The 20,615-nt window shown below is 50.1% G+C and overlaps 1 protein-coding gene across 2 annotated transcripts; it reads left to right on the forward strand.

Moving 5' to 3' along the window:
- Positions 1-16,597: 16,597 nt before the first annotated feature.
- Positions 16,598-20,615, forward strand: LOC123350914. Of its 2 annotated transcripts, XM_044989832.1 has the most exons (3): positions 16,598-16,717; positions 16,751-19,916; positions 20,052-20,615. In XM_044989832.1, the coding sequence occupies exons 1-2, from the start codon at positions 16,614-16,616 to the stop codon at positions 18,717-18,719; spliced, it is 2,073 nt and encodes a 690-aa protein (XP_044845767.1). In that variant the 5' UTR covers positions 16,598-16,613; the 3' UTR covers positions 18,720-19,916; positions 20,052-20,615. The 2 variants fall into 2 exon arrangements, with proteins under 2 accessions (XP_044845767.1, XP_044845756.1); XM_044989821.1 differs by having other exon boundaries at positions 16,598-19,916.

A 20,615-nucleotide genomic window follows, 5' to 3' on the forward strand; every position in this document is an offset into this window, starting at 1 on the left:
ACCCCTCAGCCAGATGTTTGTGACTGAGTCCTGTCAGAGACATGATTAATGCAGGCGCCTCAGGAGAAGCAGAGCAGAGCTGCATGTGTGAGTGAGGGTATGACACACATCAGTCCTGGCAAGCAACTCAGGCGCAGGTTCCCTCCTCCTCCCCTCCATTTGTGCTGACCCAACAATGAAAAGGGATGGAAATGGACCTCAGCTCCCCAACAGAGGCACAGCCAGCTCCAGTCCCAGCCCAGCCCGTTCACTGCAGGGTGACCACCTTTTCAAAATCAGAAAAGGGACAGAGGCAGGAACCCCACCGCCTCTGTGACACTGCCACGCCCCTCTTTTTCCCCCATGAGGCCCCACCCTCTGCTCCCCTTCTTCCCCCAAGGCTCCACCCCCTCTCCAGGCCAGAAGCCATAGGGGGGCCATGGTGAAATGTGTCCGAGGAGCTAGAGCCACTGTGAGGGGCACCAGATCCTCCATCTGCCCTGGGCAGAGGGCTGAGGGGCCCAAGAGAAGCCTCCAGCCTGTGTCCCTGCCCCCCAGGACACACCACAGGAAAGGTGGAGAGTCTTGGGCTCCTCACAGCAGCCTGGGCTCCTGGGGTAGCTCTTTCTATGGCCCGGCTGGTGCCCAGGCCTGGGGGGGAATGGAGCATCAGGAGAAGTGGAGGTGTAGGGGGAAGGGCCTAGTGGGAAGAGATGGGATGGGGGCGGGGCCTCCATGGAAAAGCAGCAGGGGTTGCGGGAAGCCTGAACCAATGCTCACCCCAAAATGTAGTTTGGTGAGGGGATGAGTAAAGGAGGAGGATGGGGCCATGGGGTAGGAGACCTTGTGTTTTAGAGAAAACTGAATTAATGCAAACCCATACATGGGGCTCTTTTTTTAAGTACTCCGGGCTGAGAGTAAGTCATTGCAAGGACCTTGGAGGGAAGGGCAGGTTTCCTGCAAGGCTACCTCAGGCCACAAGGGGGCACTCTGGCATGGCCCCCATCCACAGGGACTTGGCCGGAGTGAGCTGTGCACTGAGAAGCTGTTATCACTGGGCGGAGTTTAGCTCAGCCCCCAGGCGGCTCTAAACTCTGCTGTGGCAGGGGGAGAACAGGCCAGCGAATCAAACCCCTGTAACTGGCTCCCTGCCATCCCTGCTCTCTGAAGCGAAGGTGGGAGCTCTGCTGGTGCAGCAGTGAATCCAGCTGTACTTCTGTTAGGCCTGAATAGAGATGTAGCACAAAACCAGTTATGCCAACCTGACTGAAGTCAGGCTAACCGGGGGTTTCCGGGTAATCCCTGAGTGGAAAAATACAGGGGAGCAGCATGTCTCACAAAGCGCTGGGAAAAAGTGAGATAAGTGTGGGGCTGCATTCCTGGCATAGTACCAGCTGTGCTGTGTTAGGAACAGTTTGTTTGAAGAACTGATAAGAAACCCCAGCCTCCCAGCGTCCTTACTCTCACTCCCTGGTTTAGTTTTCGGTTTGTTTTTAACTCCCTTACATTCCTAACTTTTGGTGCTTGTTAAGATATTATTAACAATCTAATGCTGTAAATGTAGGGGACTAGGCATGCGTGTATATTAAAGGTGTCTAGTTTCTAGTTGTTAGAAAAGGGGGGGGTGGGTTGCTCAAGTGAATGATCTATGACGTGATGGAACTGTCTATATAGGCTGATACTAAGATGTAAAGAGCAAGCTGGTTCTCTCTGGAGACGAGCTGCTCTCTATTGATGCGTGCACTTGTCAATAAAGAGCTTTTGATCGGACCTTGCTGGTGTTGCCTGTCTCTCTGCGGTCAGACAACGAACCTCGCCGTCTGGGTTCGAGTCCCTGACACTTCTCACCACCCAGATGGCTGGAAGCCTGGCCATGAGGTCTGGGCACTGCGCTGCGACTTAAGACAGCTGGGTTTGATTCCTTCACCATGTGTGACCATGGGCAAGCCATGGGCTGTCTCTGAGCCTCTGCACAGGTGGATAATAGCCCTGCCCTGCCTCACAGTGGAGACAGGAGGATAAATACATACAAGGTGCTCAGATGCTCTGAGACCGTAAGATCAGGGCTATGTGAGGGGCTAAACAGAGCAACACCTCTGACATTTGTTTATAAAAGGCGTCTTACCAAAGCCTGCTGTGACAGTTGCCTTCTGGGAAACCCCATAACTCCAGCCTGTTGGTGCCTGTGGCAGATGTGGGGGTGCTCGGGGGTGAGAGTGAAGGGTAAGAATTGGATTTCTGAGAGGAGTTTTAGACCGTTACGAGGATGCCGAGTGGCTCCGCACAGCACTGGACCCGTGCTTGTGATCCATTGAGGCAGAATGGGTCTAACTGCCAAACAAAGGGAACAACAGACACAGGGGCCTTATCTTAGACGTCTGCCTGGGTGAAAGCAGTGTGGCAAAGGCCAGCTTCACACCTTGGACCTTCAACATGGACACAGCTGAGCACTACGGTGACTGGCCCAGGCTCACACAGGTTTCAGCAAAGTCTGATTCCAAAAGAAAATGGCAAACAGATGGGAAGGTGCTTTCAGAGACACAGGGAATCTAGGCTGGGTCCCAAGAGCTCCTTGGCTTCCCAAAAGAATGTAAGTTGGGCCAGTTTTGTTTGTCCATCTCCACAGTAAAGCCTGTCTAGCTTAGCTTGCAGTGATACGTGAGATAGATGAGTGTAGATGTGTGACAGCTGCCTGGTATTTTAAAAGAATTTTCCCTAATGCATTTTGCTGTTTGCCAGCAAACCTACTAGTTTTAAGGAGGCTGGGGGTGACTCTATAGCCCTGGTCACAAGCACCCAAAGGGAGGGGAGTGAGGTGTCCAACTGGACTGTCTCAGTGATAAGCATTTAGAATAGATGGGGTGTTCTCAGGTCAAAGAATGGGACAATTGTGAGATTCCCCCCAAAACAGGAAAGGACCTGGTTTAGAAACAATATATCCTGGTGTAACTGTGACAATCCTGATACTTTTTCACCAGCAGGTATAATTGTTTAGTGCCTATAAGCATTCAGGGTAGTGGCTTCTTCAAGTTGCATCCAAGATAATGATCATCTCAAAATAATGATTCATAGAGTCATAGAATTTAAGGCCAGATGGAGCCATTAGATCATCTAGTTCAGCTGCCCCCCCGCTCCCTCCCCCAGTCACTAGCCCCAGAAAGGAAGGATGGATCAGGGGTTAAAGTGCTGGCCTGGGACTCAGAAGAACTGGCTTCAGTTCCAGGCTCTTCCACAGACTTCTTCTGTGACCTTGGGCAAGTCACTTAGTCCCTCCGTGCTTCAGCAACATGTGTTGTAATATGGCTGAATATAGAGGTTTATAGTGTGGAAGCAGGGAAAGAATTAATAAAGATTTGAAGGGGATCTTAATGCATGTCAGTCAGTTAGCAAGAGTTAGCCCAGCTGTAACCCTAATGACGTGAGACTTCTAGAAGCAAGGATAGTGTGATTACTGGAGAAATAATAAAGCGAGAACTGAGTTTTTCTCCGACAATTTGGGGGCATCTTTACCTGGTCCGGACCAATACCATGAGGTGGTATGACAACCCCTCTTGAGGCGGTAAAAACCCCTCAGCACCGGTGCATTCTAATGCATTTACCTATGCATTACCTTATGCATTACCTTGTTGGCCAAGGCTAAGGAAAAGTTATTTACTTATTCCCATAATACAAGAACTAGGGGTCACCAAATGAACTTAATAGGTAGCAGGTTTAAAACAAATAAAAAGTTCTTCTTCACACAGCGCACAGTCAACTTGTGGAACTCCTTACCTGAGGAGGTTCTGAAGGTTTAAAAGGGAACTGGATAAATTCATGGTGGCTAAGTCCATAAATGGCTATTAGCTAGGATGGGTAAGAATGGTGTCCCTAGCCTCTGTTCATCAGAGGATGGAGATGGATGGCAGGAGAGAGATCACTTGATCATTGCCTGTTAGGTTCACTCCCTCTGGGACACCTGGCATTGGCCACTGTCGGTAGACAGATACTGGGCTAGATGGACCCTTGGTCTGACCCGGTATGGCCGTTCTTATGTTCTTATGTTAAGTTTATAACAAACACAATAAAGTATTTTTTTCACGCAATGCACCGTCAACCCCTGGAACTTCTTGCCAGAAAGAGTTGTGAAGGCCAATAGTATAATGAGGTTCAAAAAGGAGCTAGATAGATTCATGGAGGATAGGTCCATCAATGGCTATTAGCAGGATGGGCAGGAATGGTGTCCCTAGCCTCTGTTTGCCAGAAGCTGGGAATGGATGACAGAGGATGGATGACTTGATGATTACCTGTTCTGTTCATTCCCTTTGGGGCACCTGCCACTGGCCACTGTCGGAAGACAGGATACTGGGCTGGATAGACCTTTGGTCTGAGTCTGAAGGTATTGTCAGTGCAGCCCCGGGCTGCCCGTGCACTCAGAAGAGGGACTGGAGGGTGGGTGGATGAAGAGCTTGTGAGGGTGGAACCTCAGCCAGATCTAAGAACTGTTTGGAGCTCAAAGCATTAGGCGCTGGATGTGTGTGCGTTTTGAATCCCAATTTCCAGTTCAGTCCAAGGGGCCTGCTCTGAAGATTGGATCTAGGCCAGCAGGAGGGGCTGCTGCCCCGCACTGACACTTAGTGGGTTTTTGGCTGGCCTCTCCCAGTACCAAAAGAAAGGGGAATGGAGGAAGAGAAATCAGAATCCTTAGACTGACAGTCCCCAGGGCCAAGGGGGAAATGCCAACGCTCCAGGTGAGCCTGATTGACAGGGCAGGCCGGCCAATGAGGGAACCAGGAGCCCAGAAGCCCATCCTCCGTGTAAGGGGAGCTGCCTGAGGCGAGAGGGGCAGAGCTAAGGGGAGAGCAGCAGCCAGAGACAGGGGAGCTGGAGCAGCTGGGAACGGGCAGCGCAGACCAGTCGCGCCATCAGGGAGCCAGGGCCAAGCTGCAGCGGGGAGCTGCGGGGCCAGTGCCAGGACTGCGGGTGCCGGTCACACTGGAGCCGGGTGCAGGGAGTGGCTGGAGAGAGCGAGGGGGGCCCTGGGCAGGGGCCCAGCGCAGGGAGATGCCCCCAGACACACAGGCCGGACTTGGGGGAGAGGGAACGTGACCCTGACCGGGGGGGTGGGCAATGCTGGGGAGAAGGGCCCAGCCGGCAAGAGCCTGAGGCCTGCGAGGGAGCCGGGAGTGTGAGGAACAGGCTGTGACCTGCCCTCACGTCCCAGAGACGCCGGGTGTGGTGTCCCCGAGCCCACAGGGTGGGTCCCTTGTTCCCCTTAACCCTCTTCCACTTTTCCTTGTTTTCCTTACAGTTGCTGTTTCATAAATTGTATTTGGTTTGAACTTAATGTGCTAATCAGGGGTCAGGGAAGCGGCCGGTGCAGAGAGAGTACCCCGGAGTGGGGCCATCCCCGAGCACGCAAGAATCTCCACTTTTATTTAAAAAATAGTAAATGTCTAGCCCGTCATGTTCAAAATGTGACCCCCCCCAATGGTTCAAAAAGTATAAGGCAAATCAAAAGAAGCCCCCAGATAATTTTAAAATCTCATGATTTGGGAGGCCTGACCTGTGATGTTTGAATGTATTGGGTCGGCAGTACTTGCCGATATGTGGGGGGTATGGAAGCGCTTAGCTTTACAGCCAAGCAAATAATTCATGGGGAATAATTTAGGCTGTGAACCCATCCCATTTCCTCTTCATAAATTCTCCGTAAGAAGCTTACAGGGCACTCAAATTTATCCCTGTTTCAAAAATAATCACGGGGTGAGTTCAATGAATAATTCTTCTTCAGGAATCAGTTTGCTAGTTAAAACTCACAGTGTGTGGATTGGACACTCAGGTCATATGACTTGACTTCTGTTCCCTGATTGGATGAGCAGAACTCCAAGAAATCTGATTGCTGATGTGAATGCTCTCCTTTTCTTATTCAGAATTTATTTTCAGGGAATATAATGTACTATCGAGGAGACAGTGTGTTCCAATGGGCAGAGCACTGGCTGGGCAGTCAGGAAACCTCAGTGCAGTTGCAGCTCTGCCACTGACCTGTTGCATGAGCCTGGATGAGTCACCTCTCTGTACCTCAGTTTCCTCATGTGTTTAATAGTCTACTAACCCATACTGCCCTTTGAAAGGTGCTTTCACAGATTCCAAGGCCGGAATGCTGCTGTATCACACAGGCCAGAAAACTTCCCCAAAATCATTCCTACAGCAGATCTTTTAGAAAAACATCCCGTCTTGATTTAAAAGATGTCAGTGATGGAGAATCCACTACAACCTTTGGTAAATTGTTCCAGTGATTAATTACTCTCACCAATATCAATGTATGCCTTATTTCACACAGGCTCTGTTCAAGATGGTTTCTCTCAGCCACAGTCTCCCAGCAAAATGGTGACTGGCTCTCCTCTTGCTCAGGCTCTCTTCCAGGGGCCCAAAGGTGCTGGTGCTTTTGTTTTCTTAGGTGAAAGAATGTAGGGTTGTCTGCCCCTTTCTTTTCTAGTCCCTTGAGTCTTGAAAGCTGATTCTTCTAAAGCAGTGGTTGTCAACCAGGGGAACGGGGTACACAGAGGTCTTCTAGGGAGCACAACAACTCTTGTCAATATTTGCCTAGTTTTACAGAAGGCTACATAACAAGCACTAATGAAATAAGTACAGGTTAAAATTTCATACAGACAAAAGGAGAAAGTCATCAATTTGTCAGTAAGAGTGTGCTGTGACACGTCTGTATTTTAGATCTGATTTTGTAAACAAGTCGTTTCTAAGTGAGGTGAAACTTGGGGGTACATAAGACAAATCAGACTCCTGAAAGGGGCACAGTAGACTGAAAATGTTATATCCTTGGGGGCAGCCGGTTTAGGAAGAAATCACTTGAGGCCAGACAGCAGACAGCTAACAAAACTACCATTTTATTTACAGACACAGAGCTCACTCAACCGGCCAAAGCTGGCCGGGCTATCCCCTAATAATCTAACTCAGTTGCCATAGGAACAAAAACCATGACAACCAAATACACAACAGAAAAGGTTGAGAGCCACTGTTCTAAAGGATCCCCTCAAAGCAAAGTTTATCCAAGCTGTGAGGAAGGCGACCTGAAGTCTGGTGGTGAAGGCTCCGTGTGTAACCCACACACCTCCTGGGTGTGGTGTCCTGTCCTGTCAAGTAGCACCAAGACCACTTAATGAGAGAGAGATAAAATGAGTCTGTGCTGCAGCCTTTTATCTCATGCGGTAGAGATTCATGCAGTAAGTTCCAGAGGCCCTAGGTTCAGTCCCGCTCGCCACCAACCGGGGTCTGTCAATGTTACATGTGGGGGCTCGTCTGGGATTTCAACCGGGAAGTCTCTGAGCTCGGGACGTGCTTCCTCAGCGAGGGGAAGTCTGTAACCCACACACCTCCTGGGTGTGGTGTTCTGTCCTATCTAGTGGCACCGAGACCATTTAGAGGCAGTTCAATGAGTCTGCTCTACAGCCCTCGCTAACAGCTGGTTGGCTCTTAGTTCATGCAGTTGAGGCTCCTGCACTAAGCTCCAGAAGTCCCAGGTTGGATCCTGCCTGCCAACAACCAAGGTCTATCAACATTATTCGTGCTATTCTCCCTCCCCCCACTTGCATTTGCTGAAATGTAAATTGCTCTGTTCACTACCATCTCGTTCCCCTGCTGTCTTAATGACCCTGTTTGCTCCTTATATAAACCCCCATTCCTTAGTTTAGGACAGACCTCTTTAACAGCGTTTGCCTAGGAGGGGCTGTCGGGTTTTCACAAGTAATGTCGTACAGGGGGAACTCATAACTCTCTATGTAATGTTGCATCATGAACTTATTGACCAGAGGGTTGTTAGTTTTCAAATGGTACCTCACAAGGCATATTTTGTACAAAGATTATTACCATCACATGTAGGGTGTGACTAGAGGGTGCTTTGGGTCACATATGCTCAGTAGGGCATCTCCAAGGGTGGAAGGCCAATTCCACTCCCAAATTTAAAAAAAAGAGGGTGCCAACCTGTTCTGCCAGTTCAGCCAGCCCCAGAGAGAGACGGCCATATTGGAAGGGCGCTGAAGATCTCTGCCCCAAGGGCTGATGTTCGCAGGCCTGCTTTGGCTACCTGCAGCAAGCAGATAACTGCCAGGAGAAGGATCCCAGCCTATTCAAAGAACAGAGTGCTTGCTGCTTGGTCAGCTCAGGAGGGTGTGAGGACATAAATGCCAAATAAGCAGTGCATGCCTTCAGTGCATAGGATTAGTGGCCCATGTACCTTTCAGTACTGAAGAAATCTGTATGTTAGATACTGTTATTTTTCTTTGACCGGTATGTGCTGTATTGCTGTAATGATAAGAGCATGTTTCGATTTATGAGGCGTCTTAGTTAACCCACAGATTGTCGTCTTATCAACAGAAGGATTTTTTTGTGTTTAGTCTGAGCAGCTTTACTACACTGTGGTGTCTTTCCTCCACATCGGAGCAACTCAGTGTACTGGCATCCCCAACTGTCCCAATTTGCATATTTGTGGTGTTCTCCACAGGTGGGAGTTCTGCTGTCAGAACAGACTGAACCTGCTCACTGTCCCTGCAGTACAATGGAATTATTACTGGTACGGGTGTAATCAAAGTTTGGTGGGTTACACTCAGGCCGGGCCCTTGTCTCCGGCTCTTTAACGGAGCCCTGACTCTGCTCCCTCTCTGCCTGAACACAGGTTCTCTTACAGGCCCAGCTCACTAGGTGACATCTACCCTGTCTTTCCATCCAGACTCCATGGAAGACTGGAGAACTGAGCAAGATTATGACATCACAGGTATCAAGGAGGCTGAACAGCTGTAACAGAAGAATGGCCACACTGGGTCAGACCAATGGTTCATCTAGCCCAGTATCCGGTCTTCCGACAGTGGCCAATGCCAGGTGTTTCAGAGGGAATGACCAGAACAGGGAATCATCAAGTGATCCATCCCCTGTCATCCGTTTCCAGTTTCTGGTAAAGAGAACCTAGAGACACTCAGAGCATGGTGGGGCATCCCTGCCCATCTTGGCTAATAGCCATTGATGGACCTATCTTTCATGAAATGTTCTAGTTCTTTTTTGAACCCTCTTATAGTCTTGGCCTTCCCAACATTCTTTGGCAAGGAGTTGACTGTGCATTGTGGGAAGAAATACTTCCTTTTGTTTCTTTTCGACCTGCTGCCTATTCATTGCATGTGGTGACCCCTAGTTCTTCTTTTCTGAGAAGGAGTAAATAACACTTCCTTATTTACTTTTTCCACACAAATCATGATTTTATAGACCTCTATCCTATCCCCTGTAGTTGTCTTTTCTAAGATGAAAAGTCCCAGTCTTATTAATCTCTCCTCCTATGCAAGCTGTTCCACACCCCTAATCATTTTTGTTGCCCTTTTCTGAACCTTTTCCAATTCCAAGATATCTTTTTTGAGATGGGGAGACCACATCTGCATGCAGTATTCCTACGCTTTGTTTCCTATGGTTCAGCCAGTTACTGATCCATGAGAGGACCCTTCCTCTTATCCCATGACAGCTTACTTTGCTTAAGAGCCTTTGCTGAGGGAACTTGTCAAAGGCTTTCTGAAAATCCCAGTATGTCAGTGCACTGCAAGGCCTTCAATGGCTATTAAACTTTCCCATGGGGACATCGGACACATGGTCCAGTTAACTTGTGTTCAGGCCTAACAAGAACTCAGATGCAACCTGCTGTGAGAAACTCGTTTTAACAAGGATGCCCCTGTAAAAGCACAGACCACAGGTCAAAATGTGTATCTTCAATAACAATGGTATTGGAAGAGCCCAAAATAACCGCTACAGGAATGTATTGACTATGACCCCTTACTTCAAATGCACTGTGGCCCAGTGGATAGAGCAGTAGATGGAACTCAGGAGACTTAAGTGCTAGTCCTGGCTCTGCTACTGTCTTGCTGGGTGACCTTGGGCAAGTCACTGCTCTTCTCTGTGCCTCAATTTCCCATCTCGAAAAGGGGGCTAATGCTACAGACCTCCTTTGTAAAGTGCTTTGAGATCTACTGATTGAACATGTTAGATAAGAGGTAGGGCTCTTTATTATCTTATGATATAGGGTGCTTTTCTTAAAGCGCCCACTGCTGGAGTCAAGTGATTTATCTGAGAATCTCTGCTCTTTATTTTATTTTATTTGTTAGCCAATTGTAAGCCCTCGTGGTTGCAAAGAGAAGCTGGAGAACATGAATTGAGTGCACCCTAGCGGCTCAGACACCAGAAGGCAAATGAAGAGTTCCCCAGATGAATGTTTTTTGAAGATCTCATTATTTTGAAGCCAGTCTCATGATTTTGGTGGGGCCCAGCTCATGGTGTTGGAATGCTTGGGCTGGCGATACCATGAACGTTTTTCTGCACTGGTAGCACTAGAGAATCACTTTAGGGCTGCTTCTCACTTCAGGCTGGGAGATTCTGCCTCAGTCACAGGGGTTTTAGGAGTTCCCACAAGTAGGGAAAAATGTCCCTTGCCTAAGGGCTTGAGAGTCATAGAGCTCAGAAAAGACCCAGGGTTTTCCTGGGAAACCTGATGCCCTCTCTCCTGCCCTATTCTGAGCTCAGCCCACTTGGGCAATTGCCCCATCCCATCTCCTGATCTAAGTACAGCATTGACACCTCACAGACTAGAGGGAGATTGCAGGAGGGCAGCCCCATTGTGACCTAGAGATGACATCAGCGCCTGCCTGATGCCAGAGCAGCAACCTGCCCTCAGGTGTAACCTGGGTACTTCTTGCTGCTTTGAGAGTGTCTGTGTTGAGAGTGTCTTAGTGCCTGAGCCCGGGGAAATGAGTTCACTCCTCCTCTATCTGCTCTTTGTTGTCTTTTATGCTGTGATCAGGCTCGCCAGATCTGAGGTAAGTGAGACTCCTATAGAGATGGAAAGGCTGGATTGATGCCAGCTGAATGCAGGAACCAAACATAAGTAGTTTTCAATCAGCAGGCTTGGATCATCTCCACCCAAGAGTCAAAGAGCTGGCTCAGGAGGTTATTGGCCCACTGACATTAATTTTTTAACAAATTTAGGATTCCTGAGGGAATTCCAGAAGGCTGGAAGTGTGCTAATGTTTTGTCAATATTCAAAAAGCTACGGGAGGTTGGCCTGGCTTCTTATAGGACAGTTAGCCTGAAATAATGGACAAACTGATATGGGATTCAATCAATAAAGAATTAAAGGACGGGAATATATTTAAAGCAGGTTAAAAAAAAATTTATGGAAAATGGGCCATGTCAAACATAGATGTGACAAAGTTAGACTTGTGTAAGGTGTTGTTTTTCATAGATTCCAAGGCAAGATGGGCCCATTGTGATCTTCTAGTCTGACCCTCCTGTCTAGCACAGGCCCAAGAACTTCCCCACAATCATGCCTAGTGCATACCTTTTATTAAAATGTCCAATCTTGATTTTAAAAATTGCCAGTGATGGAGAATCAGTCCACCATGACCTTGGTAAATTGTTCCAATGGTTCATTCCTCTCACTGTTAAAAATGGACGCCTTATTTCCAGTCTGAGTTTGTCTAGTTTCAACTTCCAGCCATTGGACCATGTTAGACCTTTCTCTGCTAGATTGAAGAGCCCATTTGTAATGATTTCTTCCTCAGGTAGATATTTATAGACTTTTCCTCAAACCACCCTTAACCTCTTTGAGCGACATTGACTGAGCTCCTAAAGTCTATCACTACAAGGCATGTTTTCTAATCCTTTATTCAGCTTTGGTTTTCATGATCTTTAGTTTTGTATCATCTGCAAATCTGGCCACCTCACTGTTTCCCCCCTTTTCTAGATCATTTATGAAGATGTTGAACAACTCTGGTGCCAGTACAGATCCTTGGGGGACCTTGCTATTTATCTCTTTTCATAAGCTCACCATTTATTCCTACCTTTGGTTTCCTATCTTTAAACCAGTTACTGGTCCATTGGAAGACCTTCCCTCTTATCCGATGACAACTTACTTTGCTTAAGAACCTTTGATGAGGGACCTTGTTAAAGGCTTTCTGAAAGTTCAGGTACACTATATCCACTGGATCGCCCTTGTCCACATGCTTCTTCACCCCTGTGACATTACGCCCCATATTCTTCACAGAAATATTGTTCTATGAATATGGCATAACTAAGGTATGTTTTATGCAAGATGGGTCATGTGACATATCATTGGAAAGGTTCTGATTTACTGAATGGGATTATCCTATTTGTATGGATGTATCATTTCTGTATCTGAAGTTAGGAATATGGGCTCTATACCAATCACAAAAGTGCTTTCACCAGGGGAATTCCCCCAAACAGTGGGCAATCAGCCTGGATGGGCCATTAGGAAGGACAATACGACTTGGAAGATACTAATCTTCCTCCTTGCTGAGAAGTTTCCTGGGATGCTGCTTTGACACTGCAGGGTCATGTGATCATGTCACCTCATAGAATCATAGAATCCATAGAATATCAGGTTTGGAAGGGACCTCAGGAGGTATCTAGTCCAACCCCCTGCTCAAAGCAGGACCAACCCCAACTAAATCACCCCAGCCAGAGCTTTGTCAAGCCTGCCCTTAAAAACCTCTAAGGAAGAAGATTCCACCACCTCCCTAGGTAACCTATTGTAGAGCTTCCCCACCTTCCTAGTAAAAAAGTGTTTTCCTAATATCCAACATAAACCTCCCCCACTGCAACTTGAGACCATTGCTCCTTGTTCTGTCATCTGCCACTACTGAGAACAGTCTAGATCCATCCTCTTTGGAACCCCCTTTCAGGTAGTGGAAAGCAGCTATCAAATCCCCCCTCATTCTTCTCTTCTGCGGACTAAACAATCCCAGTTCCCTCAGATGGACATCATTTGGGACTGGTGATATTTTTCCACTAGGAGGGCGTGGGGGGTCAAACTGGGAGACAAAGGATTCCTGTCATAGCCAAATCCTATTTAAGGCTTGGAAGGGAGCTAATCTAGGCTCTTCTCCACCACCTCCCTGCCCCAAAAAGGACTGCTGAAAACACCTGGAGAAATAAAGGAACTAAACTGTGGGGGAGGAGGACAGGGGCTGAGCCCAGGCGAGAAAGATCTAGCCTGTGAAAGGAATACCTGGCTAGTTAAGCTGCAAGCAGTGCAGTTTACCTTCAAAAAACTTTGCAGCTCCCAGGCAAGTGGGCTGAACTCATGCCAAACTGTTGTTGTTGTTTTTTGGTGTAAAAGAGCTGCTATTTAAGGATGATATTGGGGTTATATCAGCACTTGTCCGGGTGGATCTGCATAACCCATTCATGGCTTCACCACTCAGGAGTAGCATGGCCATCCCAAATGCATGCAGATAAAACCCCGATAGCATGCATTCCCTAAACTTGTATCTAGGAAACACTGTTGTCCAAAGTTCGGATTTCTCCCCCAAGGTCTGAATTCCGCGCATGGTATCTGGGGTTAGTTGCATACCCTGCAATCCTAAAACCTGCAGAGTTTTGTCATCTCTGCAGGAGAGAGAACTTTGCAGGCTGTCTCCTTCAATGCTTATAAACTCTGCAGGCTCCTGGTACCAGCAATCCCTGTTTCTCCAACCCCTGGATTGTTCCAGTGACCCTTGTTATGGGTTGTGCTGTGTGCCCTATATTGTCTGCATCACAGGAAAGCACAATGCCTACCCATGTGGCCTCATAGTGCAATACTCTTCAACAAGGAAAAACTTCCCCCTGGCCCCACATGGCAATCACCTCTGGCTCATTGTTCTCCCGGGTTTATTGAGGAGTTCTCTTCTAACCCTGCTGCTTTCTCTGTGTGTGGCAGGCTCTTCGGAGGAAGAGGAGACACAAAAAGAAAAAGCAGAAACCGAAAGGTAAGCAGCCCCTGACCCCACAGCTGCGGTGGCAGACCCCGGCCCCATGCAAAGCAGAGAAATAGGGTCTATTTCCCCACCTGCCTCCCCTCTTCCTGCAAAGGCACAGTCGTGCCCAGAGTCGTGCAGAGGCACTGGCTGGGGCTCCGTTCACAGGCTGCCTCTTAAATCTGGGGCAATAGGGTGCTAGGAAGCAGAGGGTACCCAAGCAGCTCAATGTCTCCTTTATGTCTCACTTCTGGCAGCTTTTGGGTGCTGTGAGGAAGAGCTGGAGGAGGCTGGTGCATCCCTAGAGACATGGTAAGCAATGCCCCCCTCCATGAATCTGCAGTGGGTCAGTCCCCTCCTTTAGCGTCATGCAATTCATCCCCACTCGAGTAATCCCTCCCCTGCCCTGACCTATGTACCACGCAAGCAACTCTTCTCCTTTAGACTCCTGCAATTCATTCCCACCCAGCAGAAGTTGCTATCTCTACTCCACCCCCACGCCTCGTACAGTGGGTCATTCCCTTCCTCGAGCATCATACCGTTCATTTAACCTGGGGCAGTGGTGGGGGGGTAGATTGTGTCGACTGGACTGGACCATCCTCCCCTCCCAAGAGGGGGAGAAAATGTTTTCTGGGAGCAGCCAGGTGCACTCCAGGGAGGTGAGGTGGAGAGATCAGGAGGAAGGCTGGCCTTTCTAGTACGGTGAGTAGGGATCCAGCAGCACTTGTGTAACAGCCCCTCCTCCAGTCCCCCAGCATGGGCTCCCAGCAGGATTTGAACCCTGGACCTTCAGCTCTGCAGCATAAAGCACCCCTTAGAGCTGAAGAGGTAGCTGCATTAGTTGGCAGCTATAGTAGGCTGTTATCCTATATGTTGATTAGGTTCTGTGGGTGGGACATGACACACACGCTGCCAGCAGGATACACTCTCACCTCCTCAGCACTAGACAGGGCTCACCTAACAATCCAGCTAACCCCAAACCAGAACACCCCAGGCCCGGGTATTGCAGGGGAGGAGGCTGCCTCAGTGGAGAACGGGACAGGGAGCCTTTCGGTGCCGCCCCTCTTGGTAAAAGAGGGCCTGAGGGCAGGGCCTGCACTCAGCTATCTGCTCTCTCTGTTCCACAGCTGCCCTGTGCACCTGGAGAAGCTCCCCTTGGCTCAGCGCCTCAGGCTGGTTGACAGGAGGGTACAGTACATGGCCAGACACCTGGAGGAAGTTCTGATGCCGTAAGGCAACTGACCAGGGGGCACCAGACTGGGGGCTGGGTGGGAGGGGAGAGTGAATGTAGAGAGGAGGGAGCAGGGAAAACCAGACACTCCAGGATCCTAAAGTAACAGGGAAAAAGCCACTAAGAGGCTTTAGCTTCCAAGGTGAGAGACCAGTGAAAGTGAGGTGAGGGATTATCAGAAATGAAATGCAGAGACTACAAGTTGGGGTTGTGAGTACGATCAAATCCTTCTGTAGGGCAATATCTGCCAGCAGGCGACTGTCTAGAACCTGCCCGTGCTGTGTTTGAAAGACAAAGCAATCCAATGACACCCTGCGAGGGGGTGTCCACCCCCCACAGCACTGGAAGGGGCTCCGGTGGCCAGGCAGGCCCATGAACTCCACAGGGTGCACCTGCAGGAAGAGCCAGGGAGCAGGGAATTGATCCAAGCAGGCTCAGCTGGCAGGAATAGACGGGGCCTATAAAGCCAGGAAGCTGGCACCAGACAGGGGCTGCGGCTGGGAAAGGGCAGCCCCTCCCTGGGAAGAGGGGGGAGTGTTTGGAGCTGGTGCACCCAGAGCAAGGAGGGGAACCAGGAGTAGTAGGAAGCAGTCCAGGCTGGGAGAGGAAAGCCCAGAACTGCTGGGTTGAGGGTCCCTGGCCTGGACCCCGGTGTGAAGTGTGGGCCCATGTTTCCCTACCAGCCACCTAGGGCATGGCATGGACCGGCGGGGCAGTGAACAGGAGAACTGTCTGGGTCACTGTGGGAGTGACAGTGACCACATGCGACAATTGGAAGGGGCATTGACCTCGAGAGCTAGTCCCCAGAGTAGGCACCAGACAAGCAGTGAGTGGGACACCACATGATTCACCCCAAACACGAGTCATCAGCCAGGACTTTCAGGACCATAGCACAGACCTCCACCACCAGAGAAACTCCATTAACTGGGAGCAATGGTAGGTTGTTAGCCTCTAGTGTATCAGCCATTAGAAGAGGACAGTTTTCCAGTGGGTTAGAATGTAAGAACATAAGAACAGCCAGACTGGGTCAGACCAAAGGTTCATCTAGCCCAGTATCCTGTCTTCCAAAACTGGCCAATGCCAGTGCAGCAGAGGGAATGACCAGAACAGGGAATCATCAAATGATCCATCCCCTGTCGCCCATTCCCAGCTTCAGACAAACAGAGACTAGGACACCATCCCTGCCCACCTTAGCTAATAGCCATTGATGAATTTATCTAGTCCCTTTTAGAGTTTATAGTCTTGGCCTTCACAACATCCTCTGGCAAGGGTTACACACACATGCTCACATCTTCCTCCCCCAAACCAATTGTTGTTAGCTAATCTTTCTATTAAAATAGCAGTAGATCCCCGGTCATGCTCAAGGCCCCATTGTGCTGGTGCTGCACATGTGCGTGTGACGAAGGGCTTATCATTCTAGATAAAATGAGTGCCAGCTCCCCCTCTCATTCCTTCGTTACCCAGCTGATGTCCTTGTGTCAGGGTGTGGTGTGCAATGCATGCCTAGGCACTGCCCCATTGCACTACAGTTGGAAGGCTGTGCCCAAGCCCTGCCTTTGCTCAGCAGGGCCATGTCCCATCTGTCCCTGTCTGCTCTTTCCCACAGGCCGAGTGTGTCGACATCTGGGATGAGCCAGTTCTGCTATTCCTCCATGGAATCCACCACCTCTCCCCTCTGGAGTCCCAGCTCCTTTTCCCTGAGAGAAGCCTCCATGACTTGGTCAGAGCCCCTCTGCCACACAAGGGAGATCATGACTGTCACAAGCTGGGAAGGATCCACTCATCCCATCCAAGCCCAGCCTCTCCCCAGGCCTCCTGCCCACAGCAGACGAGACCGGCGAGAGCAGAACATAGGTCTGGACCAGATGTCAGCCCATGGCTCAGACTTCAACATCCGACAGAAGCATCTGCAGAGCCAGCTGGGGGCTCCACAAACCCCCATCCCGGGGGAGCCATTGCTGGGTGAGCAGGACGCCAAGCAGCAATGGGAATTCAACACAGATCGGCCCAAATGTGGATTTCCGGCAAAGGTCCCAAAGCCCCTGAGATCCGACACCAGGCCTCAGCATGCACAGGAGATCCAGGAGCCATGTGTCTGCCCCTGGGGACCCCTGCCCCAAAAGGCCCACAGGATCATGGCATCCCCTGATGCCATCCTGGCCAGGCTTGTGCCCACGGCGGGGGTCAAGCTGCAGGATCACGTGGCTCAGAAATGCTCTGAGATCCAAACGAAGGCTTTTCCTAAGATCGTGAGAGAGTCGCACAGAGATGCTCCCCTCCTGAGAGAGACTGCCCTGCCTGGGCCACTCCGCCCCCCTAGGGAGCCAGGCAGGCACAGGACAGCGGCATTCCCAACAATGGGACAACAGCCTGCCCACCCCGTCGAACTCCACATAAGGCGTGAGCATCTCATCATGCAGAGGGGGCTGCTCACCCTGGATCCAGAGCCCCAGGCAAAGCTGCCTCATGCCGTCCAAGCCAGGGGAGCCAGTGTGGAGTTCAGTGAGATGGAGACCGATTTCCTGCAGATGGGGAGGCAAAGCACAAGCTCCTCTTCGTCCACACGTCCTCCAACGCCAGTGGAAGATACCACCATGGAGACGGGCAGGAATGATAGCGCGGCAGGAAACCAGACTAACCCAGATCACTGCACTCTGCCAGCAGGGATGGATCTGACATCGCCACCTCCAGGAACCACAATAGCAGAGAAGACACTCGAAGCGACACTCCAGATTTATAGGAGCGAGTTGAGAAAGCCCCCTACCAGTGTGTGTGACAGCAAAGGGACTGAAGAGAAGCTGGAGCTGCACATGGAGAGGAAGGTTACCTTGGGAGAAGGCTCCTGCCTGGCGCCAGCGGCACAGGCAGGTGAGGGCAGGGCAGATCTTCCCAGGACCCAATGCCACCAGGTTGCCCCAGAGGCCCCAGGCTCTGAGCAGCTAACAAGATCCACCCTTGACTCTCTCATTGCTGGGCAGGCTGAACACGACCTGCAGATCAAGCAGCTGACGGAAATGCTGAGCAGCTCCCGCCCCTTGGCGGCCCAGGTCTCAGTTTGCCAGCAGTGCCGCAAGGCACATCCAGGAAAGATGAAGGGTAAGAAAACTCAGAAGGAGACATCTGCTGAGCTGCATGGTCTTCAAGACATCATGGAGTCACATGGGTTCGATGGCACTGTGAATTCAAAGCTCTCCAGGGACCATCCGCCAATCAAAATCTGCAAGAACTGCAGTAAGCTTCAATGGAAGAGACCAGCTGGCTCTGCAGGTACTGATTTGCCCAGAAGATCCCATGGAATTCCACAGCGATGGACTCCAGGAGACTCCTCAGCATCATCCAACCACAAGATACCAGTGGTGTGGCTTCTTCCAGCAGACAAGAGCAAGACGCAGGGTGGAATGAGGAAAACATCAACCTCCAGGCAACCAAAGATGGTGTCCATTGCTACGAGTACAACAGGTCTTTCACAAGCTGGGGAGAAAGTAACTGGGAGTCCTGACGGTTCTCCCCCAAAGTCACCAAAGGCCTCCAGAGCTAGGACACCATCCCCTTCAAGGAGAAAGGTTCTCAAACAGATGTTAATGCGCCTGAAGCAAATCTTCAGCAAGCTTCAAAACAAAGTGAAGTCCCGAATGTCCAAGGACTCATGTTCCAGAACCCCCGACACTAAATTTATAAAGCCACCCTTTTGGAAGGCAAGGGCCTCCAAGGGTGTCCGGTTTCCATCCTACTGAATCCCACCCTGCCAGCAGGCCCACTAACAGAAGGGGCCCACAAATTCCAACATCTCCTTATCATCCAGTGGGTCTGGTAAGCATGGGCTAAAGTGGCTGAGAAGAATGGCTTGTTGTCCTGGGACACAGAGACTGATGTATAAGAGACTCTCCTTGGGGTATCACATTTAAACCCAGATTCCAAGATGAAGGGGGGCCTGGGGGCTTGGATGAGATTGAGGGTGTGGCTAGCTCACTGGATTTGTTACTTTACCTCATGTGGTTCAAGAATCAATCCTTCCTTCAAGAAGAGCTGATACTAAATTTACAAAGCCACCCTTTTGGAAGGCAAGGGCCTCTAAGAGTGTCCAGTAGTACTATTAGGGCCCTACCGTCAATCAAACCCAAACCAGCCCCAATGACCCCTAAATCCCCGCCCCTCGACCCCTTAAGCCCCGACCACCTATCACCAGAAGTCCCACCCATGGGGGTATTACTTCCAGGGTCGAGGTGGACACATGATCGGAAGCAAAGTGTGTCATGAGACCCCTCTAAGAACTCCACCCACTGCCCTCTACCAATCAGGAGGGGTTTCGCCCCCATAGGCCTGCCCCAAGAGGTGATTTGACCAATCAGGGGTGTTCCAGGGTGGGGTGACCCATCCAGATGTGGCTTGTGTGACCCCTCTAAGAACTCCTCCCAATGCTCTCTACCAATCGCGATGGGTTTCCGCCGCATAGGACCACCCCAAAGCAGATTTGACCAATCGGTGGAGTTCCGGTGCGGGGTGACCCGCCCAGATGAGGGTCGTGTCACCCTTCTAAGAACTCCTCCCAGCGCCTTCTGCCAGTCAGAGCGCAACACTATCACCCCATAAGTCCCAGCGCCGGGGCAGAAGAGGCCATCTTTTACCAAGGATGCGTGCTTTAGAAATCATGGCAACATGGACTCCTTCGCCACCTCTGTGAGCACTTTGGACTTTGTTTTAGCCCTGAGGGCCTTTGGACTTGTGTGGAGAAAGCGCTACATCAGCGACAGTTCCCACGAGGGCTCTTTGACTCAGCCGTTGATGGATACACCGGAACCCAAAACCCAAACTCTCGTGAGGCACCCCAATGAGCATGAAGGCCTCTCATTGTTCACCCCCTAGAGGTGGAAAGCGAACACAGCTCGGGGGAGTCATCGGAGGACAAGGTGAATGGAAAAGACATTGCTCAGGTAAATGAATGATTAAGAAGTGACTGCTGATGATGGGGTGTAATGGGGTTAGGAACCGGGGGTGGGGGGGTTGTGTATGTTTAAAAACAAGCAGTGGGAACTTACACTGTTTCTTTTCTGAAAATCTCTCGACAGCTTGATGATGCCTTTCTAGAGGACCCGGAGGCCCTGGACAGCGTTACATCAAGCAGCGAAGATGAACCGGGCTCTCCTTGTTTTTGCTCAATGCCGATACAAATTGTTGAAGAGGACTCTGAGGATGACAGCTATGAGGAGTTTAGGAGGCTTGGCATGGAACTAACTGAGCCAGTGCCACGTCGTGAGCATAAAAAAGTCATGCGAACTTTTGTATGTGTTGCTGATTATGCTGTCCTTAATCACTGCCTTAGGGAAAAGCTTTTTGAAGATTGTGAGGGCTGTGTCATAGATGTGCCAGCCCAACGGCGCCATGACTGTGTGACTTGGACTTCAGTAGATGTAAACTGCAAGTTCTGGGGCCTGTGTGCTGAGCTGTATTTGGAAAGCTTATTAAACACTGTTCTTGCCATAGGTTATGCTATGCAATGTCTGTGCCTAACCCAAGAACATTTAGCGTAAGGGGTGATCTTGATAAATGCTGTGCAATATTGTGCAGACCCTGACCGTGTTTTAAAGAAAATGACCAAACCGGAAGATGCCTGTGTTACATTATTGACTTGA

This window comes from Mauremys mutica, chromosome 1 (genome assembly GCF_020497125.1).
Source record: "Mauremys mutica isolate MM-2020 ecotype Southern chromosome 1, ASM2049712v1, whole genome shotgun sequence".
NCBI lineage: Eukaryota > Metazoa > Chordata > Testudines > Geoemydidae > Mauremys > Mauremys mutica.